The 17,299-nt window shown below is 41.3% G+C and overlaps 1 protein-coding gene across 1 annotated transcript; it reads right to left on the reverse strand.

The window, feature by feature from the left end:
• Positions 1–16: 16 nt before the first annotated feature.
• Positions 17–17,103, reverse strand: LOC122140625 (epiplakin-like). Its single transcript, XM_042744954.1, is given in 5 exon segments — positions 17–1,070; positions 1,073–1,983; positions 1,985–2,157; positions 2,160–9,661; positions 16,974–17,103. Coding segments are annotated over 5 exon segments (9,543 nt in total). The 5' UTR covers positions 16,984–17,103; the 3' UTR covers positions 17–123.
• Positions 17,104–17,299: the final 196 nt, after the last annotated feature.

Raw genomic sequence — 17,299 nt, forward strand, 5'->3', positions numbered from 1 at the left:
CTGATACCTTGAAATTTTTGTTTTGGGTTGTCTCTGTTGTTGTTATTGTTGTAATGGTTTGGGTGCTTGTTCCTGATTTCTGTGATATCAATGTCAGGACTATTTCTAGGAACTGTTCTATAGTTATTGTACCTGATTTAAACTGCTGGACCAGTTCTGTCCTCTTTTCCTCAGAAATGTATTTGAGTACAGCAGATCCCAAAGAGTGACCAGCTGTCCTTGGAATTTACCTCCTGCATTCTTTGTGGTTGTAGACTTAAGAATATTCTTTGTATGTTCATCAATGAAGAAGTAGTGCTCACCCTTTTTCACAATCACAAGGAGGCTCAGGCCAGTGTTGGGGTCTCTAACGCACCGCTCCACAAGTTGCAAGTATGTGAGGTGCTCCTGAGTGTTGGGATCAAAGAACCCTTTGGTGTCATCATCTGGATCAGAGAGGATCTTGTTCATCTCCTCATCAAAGTACCCTCTTTGGTAAGCCACCTCCACAGGAACACGGTGGCTGTGCACAGGATCAATGATGCCTCCAGTGGCGATCTGAGCTTCTAACAGACGAATACCATGGTCCTTGACAATCAAATCTTTTTTCAAGGCCTGGAACAAGGAGATTATGCTCCCTGTGGCGGGGTCTGTGTAACCAGTGACTGCCCGTTCTGCAGAGAGCAGTTTGTTTTTCCATTCTGTCCCAACAAGTCCTTCAGTCACCGCCTGCTCTACTGACAGCTTTTTATTCTTTACTGGGTCAATCATAAAGCCAGTGGCAGCCTGAGCCTCCAGCAAAACTAGAGATGTTCCAGGTGTCAGAAGTCCCTTATTTTTGGCATTGAAGATGCTCATGGTTTGTTTGGTAGACTGCACAAACACACCAGCGATGCTATTTGTTCCTTTCAGGTATTTTCGCACAGAGTCCATTTCACTTACGTGATTAACGGTTACTTTTCCGGAAGTTAGGTCTTTGTAAATTTTCTCATCAATGACTTTGGATTTCAGCAACTCATCTGCACTCACATCCTTTCTGATACCTTGAAAATTTTGTTTTTGGGTTGTCTCTGTTGTTGTTATGCTTGTAATGGTTGGGTGCTTGTTCCTGATTTCTGTGATATATATGTCAGGACTATTTCTAGGAACTGTTCTATAGTTATTGTACCTGATTTAAACTGCTGGACCAGTTCTGTCCTCTTTTCCTCAGAAATGTAATTTGAGTACAGCAGATCCCAAAGAGTGACCAGCTGTCCTTGGAATTTACCTCCTGCATTCTTTGTGGTTGTAGACTTAAGAATATTCTTTGTATGTTCATCAATGAAGAAGTAGTGCTCACCCTTTTTCACAATCACAAGGAGGCTCAGGCCAGTGTTGGGCTCTCTAACGCACCGCTCCACAAGTTGCAAGTATGTGAGGTTCTCCTGAGTGTTGGGATCAAAGAATCCTTTGGTGTCATCATCTGGATCAGAGAGGATCTTGTTCATCTCCTCATCAAAGTACCCTCTTTGGTAAGCCACCTCCACAGGAACACGGTGGCTGTGCACAGGATCAATGATGCCTCCAGTGGCGATCTGAGCTTCTAACAGACGAATACCATGGTCCTTGACCATCAAATCTTTTTTCAAGGCCTGGAACAAGGAGATTATGCTCCCTGTGGCGGGGTCTGTGTAACCAGTGACTGCCCGTTCTGCAGAGAGCAGTTTGTTTTTCCATTCTGTCCCAACAAGTCCTTCAGTCACCGCCTGCTCTACTGACAGCTTTTTATTCTTTACTGGGTCAATCATAAAGCCAGTGGCAGCCTGAGCCTCCAGCAAAACTAGAGATGTTCCAGGTGTCAGAAGTCCCTTATTTTTGGCATTGAAGATGCTCATGGTTTGTTTGGTAGACTGCACAAACACACCAGCGATGCTATTTGTTCCTTTCAGGTATTTTCGCACAGAGTCCATTTCACTTACGTGATTAACGGTTACTTTTCCGGAAGTTAGGTCTTTGTAAATTTCTATCAATGACTTTGGATTTCAGCAACTCATCTGCACTCACATCCTTTCTGATACCTTGAAAATTTTGTTTTTTTTGGTTGTCTGTTGTTGTTATGCTTGTAATGGTTTGGGTGCTTGTTCCTGATTTCTGTGATATATATGTCAGGACTATTTCTAGGAACTGGTCTATAGTTATTGTACCTGATTTAAACTGCTGGACCAGTTCTGTCCTCTTTTCCTCAGAAATGTAATTTGAGTACAGCAGATCCCAAAGAGTGACCAGCTGTCCTTGGAATTTACCTCCTGCATTCTTGTGGTTGTAGACTTAAGAATATTCTTTGTATGTTCATCAATGAAGAAGTAGTGCTCACCCTTTTTCACAATCACAAGGAGGCTCAGGCCAGTGTTGGGGTCTCTAACGCACCGCTCCACAAGTTGCAAGTATGTGAGGTTCTCCTGAGTGTTGGGATCAAAGAATCCTTTGGTGTCATCATCTGGATCAGAGAGGATCTTGTTCATCTCCTCATCAAAGTACCCTCTTTGGTAAGCCACCTCCACAGGAACACGGTGGCTGTGCACAGGATCAATGATGCCTCCAGTGGCGATCTGAGCTTCTAACAGACGAATACCATGGTCCTTGACGATCAAATCTTTTTTCAAGGCCTGGAACAAGGAGATTATGCTCCCTGTGGCGGGGTCTGTGTAACCAGTGACTGCCCGTTCTGCAGAGAGCAGTTTGTTTTTCCATTCTGTCCAAACAAGTCCTTCAGTCACCGCCTGCTCTACTGACAGCTTTTTATTCTTTACTGGGTCAATCATAAAGCCAGTGGCAGCCTGAGCCTCCAGCAAAACTAGAGATGTTCCAGGTGTCAGAAGTCCCTTATTTTTGGCATTGAAGATGCTCATGGTTTGTTTGGTAGACTGCACAAACACACCATCGATGCTATTTGTTCCTTTCAGGTATTTTCGCACAGAGTCCATTTCACTTACGTGATTAACGGTTACTTTTCCGGAAGTTAGGTCTTTGTAAATTTTCTCATCAATGACTTTGGATTTCAGCAACTCATCAGCACTCACATCCTTTCTGATACCTTGAAAATTTTGTTTTTGGGTTGTCTCTGTTGTTGTTATGCTTGTAATGGTTTGGGTGCTTGTTCCTGATTTCTGTGATATATATGTCAGGACTATTTCTAGGAACTGTTCTATAGTTATTGTACCTGATTTAAACTGTTGGACCAGTTCTCTCCGCTTTTCCTCAGAAATGTAATTTGAGTACAGCAGATCCCAAAGAGTGACCAGCTGTCCTTGGAATTTACCTCCTGCATTCCTTGTGGTTGTAGACTTAAGAATAGTCTTTGTATGTTCATCAATGAAGAAGTAGTGCTCACCCTTTTTCACAATCACAAGGAGGCTCAGGCCAGTGTTGGGGTCTCTAACGCACCGCTCCACAAGTTGCAAGTATGTGAGGTTCTCCTGAGTGTTGGGATCAAAGAATCCTTTGGTGTCATCATCTGGATCAGAGAGGATCTTGTTCATCTCTTCATCAAAGTACCCTCTTTGGTAAGCCACCTCCACAGGAACACGATGGCTGTGCACAGGATCAATGATGCCTCCAGTGGCGATCTGAGCTTCTAACAGACGAATACCATGGTCCTTGACAATCAAATCTTTTTTCAAGGCCTGAAACAAGGAGATTATGTTTCCTGTGTTGGGATCTGTGTAACCAGTGACTGCCCGTTCTGCAGAGAGAAGTTTGTTTTTCCATTCTGTCCCAACAAGTCCTTCAGTCACCGCCTGCTCTACTGACAGCTTTTTATTCTTCACTGGGTCAATCATAAAGCCAGTAGCAGCCTGAGCCTCAAGCAAAACTAGTGATGTTCCAGGTGTCAGAAGTCCCTTATTTTTGGCATTGAAGATGCTCATGGTTTGTTTGGTAGACTGCACAAACACACAAGCGATGCTATTTGTTCCTTTCAGGTATTTTCGCACAGAGTCCATTTCACTTACGTGATCAACGGTTACTTTTCCGGAAGTTAGGTCTTTGTAAATTTTCTCATCAATGACTTTGGATTTCAGCAACTCATCAGCACTCACATCCTTTCTGATACCTTGAAAATTTTGTTTTTGGGTTGTCTCTGTTGTTGTTGTTGTTATTGTTGTAATGGTTTGGGTGCTTGTTCCTGATTTCTGTGACATCAATGTCAGGACTATTTCTAGGAACTGTTCTATAGTTATTGTACCTGATTTAAACTGCTGGACCAGTTCTCTCCGCTTTTCCTCAGAAATGTAATTTGAGTACAGCAGATCCCAAAGAGTGACCAGCTGTCCTTGGAATTTACCTCCTGCATTCTTTGTGGTTGTAGACTTAAGAATATTCTTTGTATGTTCATCAATGAAGAAGTAGTGCTCACCCTTTTTCACAATCACAAGGAGGCTCAGGCCAGTGTTGGGGTCTCTAACACACCGTTCCAGAAGTTGCAAGTATGTGAGGTTCTCCTGTGTGTTGGGATCAAAGAACCCTTTGGTATCATCATCTGGATCAGCGAGGATTTTGTTCATCTCCTCATCAAAGTACCCTCTTTGGTAAGCCACCTCCACAGGAACACGATGGCTGTGCACAGGATCAATGATGCCTCCAGTGGCTATCTGAGCTTCTAACAGACGAATACCATGGTCTTTGACGATTAGATCTTTTTTCAAGGCCTGGAACAAAGAGATAGTTTTGCCTGTGTAGGGGTCTTTGTAACCAGTGACTGCTCGTTCTGCAGAGAGCAGTTTACTTTTCCATTCCATCCCTACAACGCCTTCAGCCACAGCCTGGTCTACTGAAAGCTTTTTGTTGTTCACTGGGTCAATCATAAAGCCAGTGGCTGCTTGGGCCTCAAGCAAAACCAGAGATGTTCCAGGTGTCAGAAGTCCCTTATTTTTGGCATTAAAGATGCTCATGGTCTGTTTTGTAGACTGGACATACACACCAGAAATACAGTTTGTTGCTCCAAGGTATTTTTGAATAGATTCCATTTGGTTGATATCGTCATCATCTACTTCCTCATTGATAAGCTTACACATCATTTCTTTTGAGATGATTTTTGCCCTAAATAGATCACTTGCTGACACTTGTTTTCTCAGACCTTTAAATGAATGCTTTTTTGTTGTTACTTCAATTATCATTGCTGTCACCATTTCTGTTATTTCCTCTAATGACAGTTTCTTTTGTTTGAATTGGTCAAGAAATTCTTTCCTTTTCTCTGTAGAGACATACTCTGAGTGTAGCACATCCCAAAGTGATACACGTTTATCTGCAAACTTACCAGCATTGATGATCACTGATTTTTCTTTGAAGACCTTTATTATTTGTTTGTCACTGTAGGTTGAGATTTCAGAACTATTTTCAGTTACTGGGAGAAGCAGCAGGCCGGTGGTTGAATTCCTTTCACATTTCTTCACGAGTTGTTGGTAAGTAAGAGGTTCTTTAGTTTCTGGGTCAGAAAACCCCTTTTCACTATTTATAGGATTTGCCAAAAGATCACTGGTCTCATTATTCACGCATCCTTTCATTATTGCCTTTTGAACAGGCAGCCTGTAGCTGCCAATTGGATCAATAATTCCCCCTGTGGCAAGCTGTGCATCTAAGAGGTTCAATCCATGTTTTCGAGGGATGAGACCCTTTTGCATTGCTTCAAATAAGCATATTTGCTCATCTGTGTATGGGTCTTTGAAGCCAGTGACAGCACGTTCAGCCAATAGTAAGTGCTCCAATATCTCTGGTCCAATAATTTGAGCTCTGACAGCCTCCATGACTGTGTGATGCGTGTTTTGGATTGGATCGATAACATATCCAGTTGCTGCCTGAGCCTCAAGCAACAAGAGTGCTGCATCGGAAGTGAGTACACCTTCAGTCTTTGCCATGTATAAACTTAACACTTTTCCTGATGGATGAAGCTTTACTCCAGCAATACTTCCAGTGCCTTTCAAGTACCTTTGAACAGATTCAAGTTTAACCACATTTTCAAGTGTCTCCTTACAATGTTGCAGCTTTTTGTACGTTTTGGTGTCAATGATCCCAGAGTCATGCAGCTGTTGCATCGAAACAGGTTTTCTCAGGCCCATAGTTGTTTGAGAAGTTGCTTCTTTCTGTTCTATTGTTTGAATAGTTTTGGTAACTGTGGTGACAACATCCTTGATGTTTATCTTGCCCAGACGATATTGTTCAAAGTACTGCTGCCTCTGTTCATCTGTGAAGTATACAGAATGAATTACTTCCCAAAGAGACAGTGATTTTCCAGAGAAATGGCCAACAGGAACAATAACACTGTTTTTCTCAAATTCTTCCTTGATCTCAGCATCTGAGAGAATATTTTTAGATTTTTCTTGTGTTTTCCCTTTTTCAGTGACTGGAAGAAGGAAAAGACCAGTATCAGGATCCTTGATGCATCGTGCCAACATCTCCATGTAGGTCAGATTTTCTTTTGTGGTGGGATCAAAAAATCCTTTAGTGTCATCACTTTGATCAGCAAGAATCTTGTTTAAGTCAGCATCAAAATAACCCTTTTTGAAAGCAACTTCAAGTGGTAAATGCAAACCTGTTAAAGGATCAATGATGCCACCTGTAGCAATCTGGGCTTCAAGTAGACGTATGCCATGCTGCTTTACAATAAGGTCTTTCTTGATGGCTTCAAAAAGTGATATTGTCTTGCCAGTGTATGGGTCTTTGTAACCAGTCACCGCTTTCTCAGCAGCCAAGAGTTTTTCGTACAACTCTGGAACAAGGACTTTCTGCTTCAAGGCCTCCTCAACAGTGAGTTTCTTGTTTTGAATTGGATCAATAATAAAACCAGTGGCAGCCTGTGCTTCAAGAAGACACAAGGCAGTGCCAGGGGTAAGATAGCCCTCTTTTTTGGCTTGGTAGATGCTCATTTTCTGATTTGACTTTTGCAATATTACACCTGCTAAACAGCTTGTTCCACTAAGGAAGTTTCTTACAGTGCCCATCTCAGTGAGATCTTTGATTGTTAGCTTCCCCTCAAGCACATTTTTGTATGTTTTTTCATCTATTATTGCCGTATTCAGCAGCTCCAAAATAGAGACTTTTCCCCTAAGACCATTTACACTGAGGTCAGCATTTCTTTGTACTTCCTTGCTCTCAATGATCTCTAAAATAATTGTTATGATTTCTTCTGTCGTGATTATTTTGGACTTGTAGCGCTTTAACAGCTCCTGCCTTTTCTCCTCAGACAAATATTCAGAGTTGATGAGATCCCAGAGTGTCACTTTCTTGTTGCTGAATCTGCCGTATCTCACAGAGACATACGTTGTTTGGAATACCTCTTTGGCACTGCCCCCTATTTTGACTCTTTTGTCATTTCCTTTGATTGTCAAGAGGCAAAGGTCTGTGCTTTGGTCAATGACACATCTGGACATCAGCTGCATATAAGTAAGGTTTTCATGAGTGTTTGGGTCAAAGAATCCTTTTGTGTCATCAGTTGGATCACAAAGGATCTGATTCATTTCTGTATCAAAATATCCTAGTTTATAAGCAATATGAACAGGAATGCGATGGCTATTTACAGGATCAATGATGCCCCCTGTGGCAATCTGGGCCTCTAGCAGACGTATGCCATGGTCTTTCACAATTAAATCTTTCTGCATTGCTTGGAACAATGAGATTTTCTTGCCAGTGTAAGGATCTTGGTAACCTGTCACTGCCTTCTCTGCTGAGCTTAATTTTGCATGAAGATCAGCCCCTATAACTCGTGCCTTCACTGCATCATCTACAGAAAACTTTTGATTAGCAATTGGGTCAATTATGAATCCTGTTGCAGCCTGGGCTTCAAGAAGAACAAGTGATGTTCCTGGCCTCAGAATACCTTTTTGTCGGGCTTGGTAGATTGACATTATTTGGGAGTCAGGAAGCAGCACACCAGCAATGCTTGGTTTACCTTGTAGGTATGTTTGCACAGATTCATTCTCTGTAACATCTTTTACTGTCTTTTTTCCTTCTCTGAGATCTGCTAGATCATTCTCAGTGATGATGTCAGCTTCAGCGAGCTGGTTTGCAGTTACTTTTTCTCTTATACCTTCAAAAAAAACATTAGCTGTTTTCACTGAATGTTCAATGATCTCCAGGACTTTGGTGACTATAATTTCAATTGTGAGTGTTTTGTTTCTGTATTGCTCGATGAAAGCTTGCCTTTGCTGTTCAGTGAAATATTCAGACATAAGTAATTCCCAGAGCGAAACAGTCATTCCCATGTATTTTCCACATGTCACCTTTACCATGACACCCTTGAAGACTTTTTTGATGTCATAGCCAATGAATGTGTTATTCAGACTACTGGATGGATCGTGAATGGGTAATAACGTGAGTCCTGTAGAGGGGTCGATGACACAACGTTCCAGCAGTTGCAGATATGTCAGATTATCGTTTGTGTTTGGGTCAAAGAAACCTTTAGTGTCATCTCCAGGATCTTCAAGGATGGCATTCATTTCCTCATCGAAGAAGCCACGCTTGTATGCTACATCCACAGGAACTCTGTGACTGTTTATTGGATCAATAATTCCACCAGTTGCAATCTGTGCCTCGAGCAATCGGATCCCATGTTCCTTTACAATCAGTTCCTTCTTCAGAGCTTGAAAAAGAGATATGGTTTCACCAGTGTATGGATCATTGTAACCAGTTACTGCACGTTCTGCTGCAAGCAATTTTGCGTGGTACTCTGGCCCTACAAGTTTTTGTTTAATGGCTTCATCTACACTGTATGTCTTGTTTTCAACAGGGTCAATCATGAATCCAGTTGCAGCCTGGGCTTCCAGCAGAATCAAAGCGGATCCAGGCATGATTATACCTTGTCTCATTGCCTGATAGATGCTCATTCTCTTGTTTGTGGAGAGTACAGCTACTCCCCCAATGCTCTTTTTACCTTCTAGATATTCTTTCACTGTTTCCATTAACATCACATCCTGGGTGGTGGTTTTACCTTTATGCAGATTTTCAAATGTCTGTTGATCAATAATTTTTGATGCCAGAAGCTCAGCGGAGGTTACGCCTCTGCGGAGGCCTTTAAATGTGATGTAGATGGGGAACAGCAGCAAACCTGTTTCTGGGGCTACTGTGCATTTCTTTATCAGTGATGCATAGGTCAGGTTTTCTTGAGAGTTTGGGTCATAGAATACTTTTAGAGCATCCACTTGCTCTCTAAAAATATCTTTGTCATAGTGACCCTTCCCATAGGCTTGTTTTTCTGTTAGATAGCATTTTTCAATAGGGTCATAGATCCCTTTGGCAGAGATTTGTGCCTCAAGTAATCTAATGCCATATTCTTTTGGGATTACATCTTTCTGCATGGCCTGAAAGAGTGAGATTTGTTGGTTGTTGTATGGGTCTGTGTAGCCTGTGATTGCTCTCTCAGCTAATTGAAGTTTCTCTTTCATTTCATGTCCCACAATGCCTTCCTTTACTGCATCATCTACAGACCATGTCCAGTTTTTGATGGGGTCGATGATCCCTCCTGTTGCAGCTTGAGCTTCTAACAGTGCCAGACATGTTGCTGGCTTCAGCAAGCGCTTCTTGAAGACTTGGTATATTGTAAGGGTTTCATTTGAGTGTTCAAGGAACACTCCAGCTACTGAACCCCGAGAACCGCAATTTTCCTGAGCTGGCATTTTTTTTTTTTTTTTTGTGGATTTTCTTGCTCCAGAGTCTGTGGATTACATAGGAATAATTATTAGTCACACATTTAAAAAACTAGTCTAACCTAATCATTTAAGTTATCCATATATTGTTTACTGTAGAAAAGGCAAACTGTACACCACAGAACCCTGTTGAAACTTGTTTGTGCTAACAACGAAAGCACCCTTCACCCCTTTTATGACTTGTCCTTACAGGAAAAAACTTCTTGAGCATTGCGTCACTTCGAAAAGTGTGCATGTGTTTTATTTAGCATGAACCTTGTAAGCAATGGAAAACTGGAAATACAGGATTCTGATGTGTTCTTGAAGAATGTCAGGATAAAGAATCAATGACCCAGACAGGCTTATCACTTGTCAGTTACCCAGTCATACATCAAAAGTGTATGAGGTCTCTCTCTCTCTCTCTCTCTCTCTCTCTCTCTCTCTCTTTCTCTCTCTCCCTCTCTCCCTCAGTAACTAGCAAAACAACAACACAAATATATTTCTCATAATCTTTTTGGCATATTGTACAAAAGGTGGAATATTATGCATGTATAAACATCCTTTTTGTTGTTGCACAGTTGCATTATTGATATTTTCTGACATTCACTCAAGCCAGAAGTCACTCCCAGGTATGTGTATGGAAAAGAATGGCCTCTGATTAGAGTGAGTGACTGAAAATGTAGCTCCTAAATAAAATGTTTACTGTATGATCGAACATCAATTAGCTTCTAGCTATGGTTAAAGCCTAGATATTTTTTATATTTTCTTAAATATATAAAACGTCTCCGGTTACTATCGTAACCTCGGTTCCCTGAGAGACGGGAACGAGACATGGTGTTAGCGCCTTGAGGACTCCCTTCCTTCCTAACCTACCTGAAATCTTATTGCACAACGCCAGTGAAGTTGCAACTCTCACTGGCCAATGCCAGCCAAGATGGTGAATAGGGGCGGGGCACCGACACTATATAATGTGCCGTATTGCCGTCATAAACTCAGAATCTTCCAACTGAGAACAGAGCGACTAATAACACTGATGCCTTCTCCTCTCTGATTTTGTGCAGCACTTGTGACAAAATCTTCAGCAGGGGGTAACGCCTCCGACTCTGTCCAGTAACCCGAGGCCATTACGCTGTCGCAGTGAGCTCCCCAGCCCATCATCGATGCATCCGTTGTGACCACTTTCCATCGCGGGACCAGACCCATCTGGGCACCACGTTGGTACAAGTCGGGGTTCTGCCATGGTTTCAGCAAGCTCAAGCACCTGCGAGTGACCACAACGCGGGCACGGCCCGTTTTCCACGCCCTTTTCGGTACTTGTGTTTTCAGCCTTATCTGGAGGGGGCGCATATAGAGTAGACCGAGGTGACAGACCATTGCGGCTGCCGCCATCTGTCCCAAGAGACTCTGATTGCTACAGGACAACCCAGTCTGAATGCATTCAGAGCGGACATTAAATCTAGTATGCGCTCCCGGCTCAGATGCACTTTCACTGAGATCGAGTCCAACTGCACCCCCAGATACATTACTGACTGGCTGGGGCGTAACACGCTTTTTTTTTGTTCACACAGAGACCCAAACTCTCCAGGTGAAGTAACAGAGCAAATCTCAGAAAGCGCCTGTGACGAGGGGTGATCTGCATATGAAAATATGCGTCCTTCAGGTCCACCGAAACAAACCAATCTCTGGGTCGAATCTGCGCGAGTATCTGCTTTAGTGTCGTCATTCTGAAAGCGCGTTCTACAACGCATGGTTGATGGGTCTCAGATCTAAGACTGGACGGAGACCAGCATCTTTCTTTGGAACGACAATGTACCGGCTGTAAAACCCATGCTCTCTCTCGCTCGGCGGGACCACTTCTATTGGAGATTGAGAATTTCTTGCCTCAGATCCGGATCGTTGTGTGCCATAACTGTCAACATGACCACGCCATTGAACCAGGGTGGTCTGCGTCGAAACTGAAGCATGTAGCCATTCTCTATGATGTTCCACAACCAAACCGAAATGCCCGGAATGGACCGCCATGCACTCACAAAAAGACACAGAGGGTGAAGCGCCTCAACCTCTGAATTCTGAACAATGCTGCTGCGTACCGGGGTCGTATTCAGAAAGCTCATGGGATGAGTGGGGGCGCTATATGTTAAAGAGGGTCTTGCCTGCTGATCAACAGGGAGCGCCAGCCTTCTGCTGAATTTTTGAGCGACACAAATGTGCGAGATGTCGAGGGCTGCGGGGGTCCAACACCTGACACCGGGGCGTGAGCATTGCCAGATACACTTGGAAGCTGGGAGCCCGACTCTATTGACGGTTTCACGGCTGCGTGTAAAGCCGTTATCACTGGAGGAGGAGAAAAAAGCTCTTTTTGTGAGGGTGTCACAGACTTGCATTTTGAACATACACAACACAGACATTCTCGTAGTCAACTGCAACTGCCAAGGGGACTTCCTGAGAATATCTCAGACGGATCTGCCCCACCCTGGTCCAGGGATTTCAAGCTGTGCCTGAAAAACTTGGAGCATTGCCATCGTGTGCAGCAGGGCCTTGACAGCAGCGTAGTAGCACCTGTCTTCAGGGAGGCAGAAGAGGGGCAGATACAATGGATTCCTTGACGGGGAGAATGCACGTATATCCTCGGGCTTCCGCCACGTCGACTTTAGTGAAGATCTCCGACCTGCCAGCGTGAGTGCGAGCCGATTTGCCCCACCCCTATTTCTGTCTTGGCTGGCATTGGCCAGTGAGAGTTGCAACTTCACTGGCATTGTGCAATAAGATTTCAGGTAGGTTAGGAAGGAAGGGAGTCCTCAAGGCGTTAACGCCATGTCGTTGACCGTTCTCGAGAGGGAACTAAAATGAACTCTATGTTATGATTTGCCTTTATATTATCCAATATTTTATATTAGTATGCAACAATGGAACCAAAACTGTATTTTTAATTTCATCTTAATACTATAAATTACCATATGATTAATGTGGTACTAGACACACTTTTTAGAAACTTTCCTCATATCTATGCTTATTAGATGCCTAATATTACTTCTAAGGTAATTTTACTGAAAAAGTCTATAGTGGCAAAAAGTGTATAGTATATAAATGTTACAAAATAAACTGCAAATAGCTTGCTTGTCAACAGCTGTAAATAAGAAGGGCTGTTTTAAATCACTAAATTATAGACAATAAAAAAAAGCAATCTAGATGTTAACATGTCATACATATACACTCCTCTAAAAACATTAACTGTTATATATTTTTTCTGGCTCTGCTTATAAAAATAATGTATATAAAAATGCATATTTTAGTCTAATTTTTTGTGTCCATTTCAATACTGCACTACAAACACTACTGAAAGGGATGTTACTGACATACACAACTGACAATGAAATTATCACTTGCAATAATGGAGCAGCCAAACAGAACCAAACAGCACTTGGAGTAAGTGTTCATTTTGTGTCCTGGTTTGTGTTTTTGGAAGACAAACGTGTCTCACCTCTGTTTCTTCATTTTCTGTTTACTGGTAGACACTGCGAAGAGCAGGCTTATATGGCCAAAATTTCATCACAATATTTTTTTCCTATATTATGTAATATCAATCTTTATTACAATATTCATTTACAAACCCGATTCCAAAAAAGTTGGGACACTGTACAAATTGTGAGTAAAAAAGGAATGGAATCATTTACAAATCTCATAAACTTATATTTTATTCACAGTGGAATATAGATAACATATCAAATGTTGAAAGTGAGACAATTTGAAATGTCATGCCAAATATTGGCTCATTTTGGATTTCATGAGAGATACACATTCCAAAAAAGTTGGGACAGGTAGCAATAAGAGGCTGAAAAAGTTAAATGTACATATAAGGAACAGCTAGAGGACCAATTTGCAACTTATTAGGTCAATTGGCAGTGTCTCTCTGAAGTCCAGATGGGCAGAGAATCACCAATTCCCCCAATGCTGAGGCGAAAAAAAGTGGAGCAATATCAGAAAGAAGTTTCTCAGAGAAAAATTGCAAAGAGTTTGAAGTTATCATCATCTACAGTGCATAATATCATCCAAAGATTCAGAGAATCTGGAACAATCTCTGTGCGTAAGGGTCAAGGGTGGAAAACCATACTGGATGCCCGTGATCTTCAGGCCCTAGACGGCACTGCATCACATACAGAAATGCTACTGTAATGGAAATCACAACATGGGCTCAGGAATACTTCCAGAAAACATTGTCGGCGAACACAATCCACCGTGCCATTCGCCATTGCCGGCTAAAACTCTATAGGTCAAAAAAGAAGCCATATCTAAACATGATCCAGAAGCGCAGGTGTTTTCTCTGGGCCAAGGCTAATTTAAAATGGACTGTGGCAAAGTGGAAAACTGTTCTGTGGTCAGATTAATCAAAATTTGAAGTTCTTTTTGGAAAACTGGGATGCCATGTCATCCGGACTAAAGAGGACAAGGACAACCCAAGTTGTTATCAGCGCTCAGTTCAGAAGCCTGCATCTCTGATGGTATGGGGGGGTTGCATGAGTGCGTGTGGCATGGGCAGCTTACACATCTGGAAAGGCACCATCAATGCTGAAAGGTATATCCAAGTTCTAGAACAACATATGCTCCCATCCAGACGTCGTCTCTTTCAGGGAAGACCTTGCATTTTCCAGCATGACAATGCCAGGCCACATACTGCATTAATTACAACATCATGGCTTAGAAGAAGGATCTGGGTACTGAAATGGCCAGCCTGGAGTCCAGATCTTTCACCCATAGAAAACATTTGGAGCATCATAAAGAGGAAGATGCGACAAAGAAGACCTAAGACAGTTGAGACACTAGAAGCCTGTATTAGACAAGAATGGGACAACATTCCTATTCCTAAACTTGAGCAACTTGTCTCCTCAGTCCCCAGACGTTTGCAGACTGTTATAAAAAGAAAAAAGGATGCCACACAGTGGTAAACATGGCCTTGTCCCAACTTTTTTGAGATGTGTTGATGCCATGAAATTTTAAAATCAACTTATTTTTCCCTTAAAATGATACATTTTCTCAGTTTAAACATTTGATATGTCATCTATGTTGTATTCTGAATAAAATATTGAAATTTGAAACTTCCACATGATTGCATTCTGTGTTTATTCACAATTTGTACAGTGTCCCAACTTTTTTGGAATCGGGTTTGTACCATAAATGGTGAAGAAAGTGCTTTCCACATGTTTGCCAAGCCTTGAGAATGAATGTAAAGATAATTTGTTTTCCCTTTTATTTTTTCATGGATTCTGTGTTTTATGATTTAATACAAATCTATCATAAACAAATGGTGTCTAATTAGATTAATTCATTTGTAATAAAAAAAAATAATTTATCATTAAACATTGCATTTTTATTTTTTGTCAAACAACATGCTGCATAATAGCAGTGTAACTGTAAATTAATGAAAAAATACTGTAGTTGTATGATATTCCTTAAAATATTATCATTACTTGAGAATTACATTTTAGTAGACCTACTGCAGTAACATATTTCTGTCATAATTTCTTCAAGTTAAACCAGACTTTTATTGTGACGGGTTGTCTTGAAGGTCTTTCAGTTTTACTTTCACTTTCAATGTGATTGTAGTTTTTCTCAAATGAAACGCCATTCATTTACACAGAGAGACGCAGGACAGTCTATTAGCCTACGTATTAGCGACAATCACTCACTGGCCGTTGATGCATTTATTTCTGCTGTTACATTAATCCATATTGATTAAAAATGTCCCGATCTTATCATCGTAATCGTAAATCATAAACCATTGTAATTGTAATCATAAAAAATGTATTTTATCATGACTCAAAATGATATTGTTTTATTGCCCAACCCCATGTGGGAAGAAATTAGATTCTTATGTTTCACGCCACTCAGGTGGGGTCTAATTAAGAGGTTGCAGCAGGTCTTCAATACCTTTGTTCGACTTAATGTGGCGCTGTGCAGACCGAATGGTGTATGACCTCAAAATACCGTGAGATTTGGTCTGCACAGCACTTGGGCATTTTTATTTGGCAAAAGATTTACTTGGGGAGTGTGACAGCGTGAGACAGAGCCTAAAAGCAGATCTCACACCAAATGTGTGCGAGTTGGCAACCCTGGTTTAATCAGGTAGTGCTGTTTTGGTGTTTGTTACTTATGCACTCCAGTAAAGCTGAAGTTATTAAAAGATACCTGCAACTCTAGATTAAATGAGTACAAAGACATTGCATTGCTCTCAACTTTTTGAGAGAAATAGAGCAGACACTGGACAATCAATCTACGCCTACTTTTCCTTTCCTCCACAACCAATCATTGCTCGGGCCCTAGGGCTTCAGCCCCACCTAGCCCTTTTGTAATCCTGCCCTGACTATACTGACTTTCATATGTCACTATTTTAATGATTTTATAACAAGGACGGAACATCCTTATGTAAACACTGAATGTTTTATGTAAATTTTCGTGCAGGGATGTTTGCTTTAAATTATATCTTAGTTATGAAGTCTCGCTGCTGCAGACAGCCATGAATAGCATTCTCCTAGCAAGTGGGGGGTTACACAATAACCCTTACACAATAAAGAAGGGCTGCTAATGGCCTCTTCCTGTCCAAATTCCTTGGATGCAGACAGTGTCAGGGCTAAATAAGGACTTCTGAAACCATAAAGTCACAAGACTCTGTGGTTTCAGACACTTTCTTCAAGAGCCTTCAGGTGAACACTACTTCAAGTACACTTTTTGACACTTTATACAGATTTTTTTATATATAACTGAATACTTCTCATATATATATAACAACATACAACATATTTGGTGTACATTCATTTCATAATGCATTTTACAGTATATAAAAAACCTTATTGTACTTCTGTAATTCTGTGGATAGCTTGTTTACTTGCCCCACAACTATGAAGTACCAGGCAAAGTTATTTATTGCAACACTGTTGTAATTTGGGAACACCTTGCTTATGTTTTAGTCTCCTTCATTTGAAAGTCACTTTTGAAAAAATGTCTAAATACATAATGTAAATTTTTGACCAGTTCTTTAACCAAGTAAGAAGTAGGCTACCTGGTCTACCCTACATTACTTTATATAATCATCCCTGTTCAAATGAGTCTGCAAATATTGGCCATTTTATAAAGCACTTTAGCTCTTTATTTCTAAGAGGTGTGGTTAAATAAGTGAGCATATGTTAAACATAACATTCATAAAAGCAGGAATTACGGCACATGCATTCAGTTACCTGAAGATCCTTGCTCTACAATGAGTTATAGCTGATGCCGCTTTAAATGACAACACAATTAAAAGAACAATATTTAAATTGTTATCTGAGACCACAAAAAGTTTTACAATACCTGAAATCATTCTTACCTCTTTTGGTGGTTTTTGCTAGAACTTTCAGTCAGGATCAAGTTAGAGTCCTGTTAAGGCTGTCTTTCTCTGCTTACTAAGGGTTAATGTGGGTCAAGAACACTGCGGACACCCAGTGAAAGAGAATGTTTCCTTTCTTTCTTCTGTTTAATATACTGATCAGTCAGGACCAAACTCCACCCTCAGGAGCACTCCCCTCTCTCGGTGGAGATAAGACAAATACCTTGCAGCCAAGTAAAGGAATGGCTCTCTCCTTATTGTGAAATATGCACAGGAACCCAAAGCATATATAGTAGCTGTGATTAAAAAT

Source organism: Cyprinus carpio, chromosome B19 (assembly GCF_018340385.1).
Source record: "Cyprinus carpio isolate SPL01 chromosome B19, ASM1834038v1, whole genome shotgun sequence".
Lineage (NCBI taxonomy): Eukaryota > Metazoa > Chordata > Actinopteri > Cypriniformes > Cyprinidae > Cyprinus > Cyprinus carpio.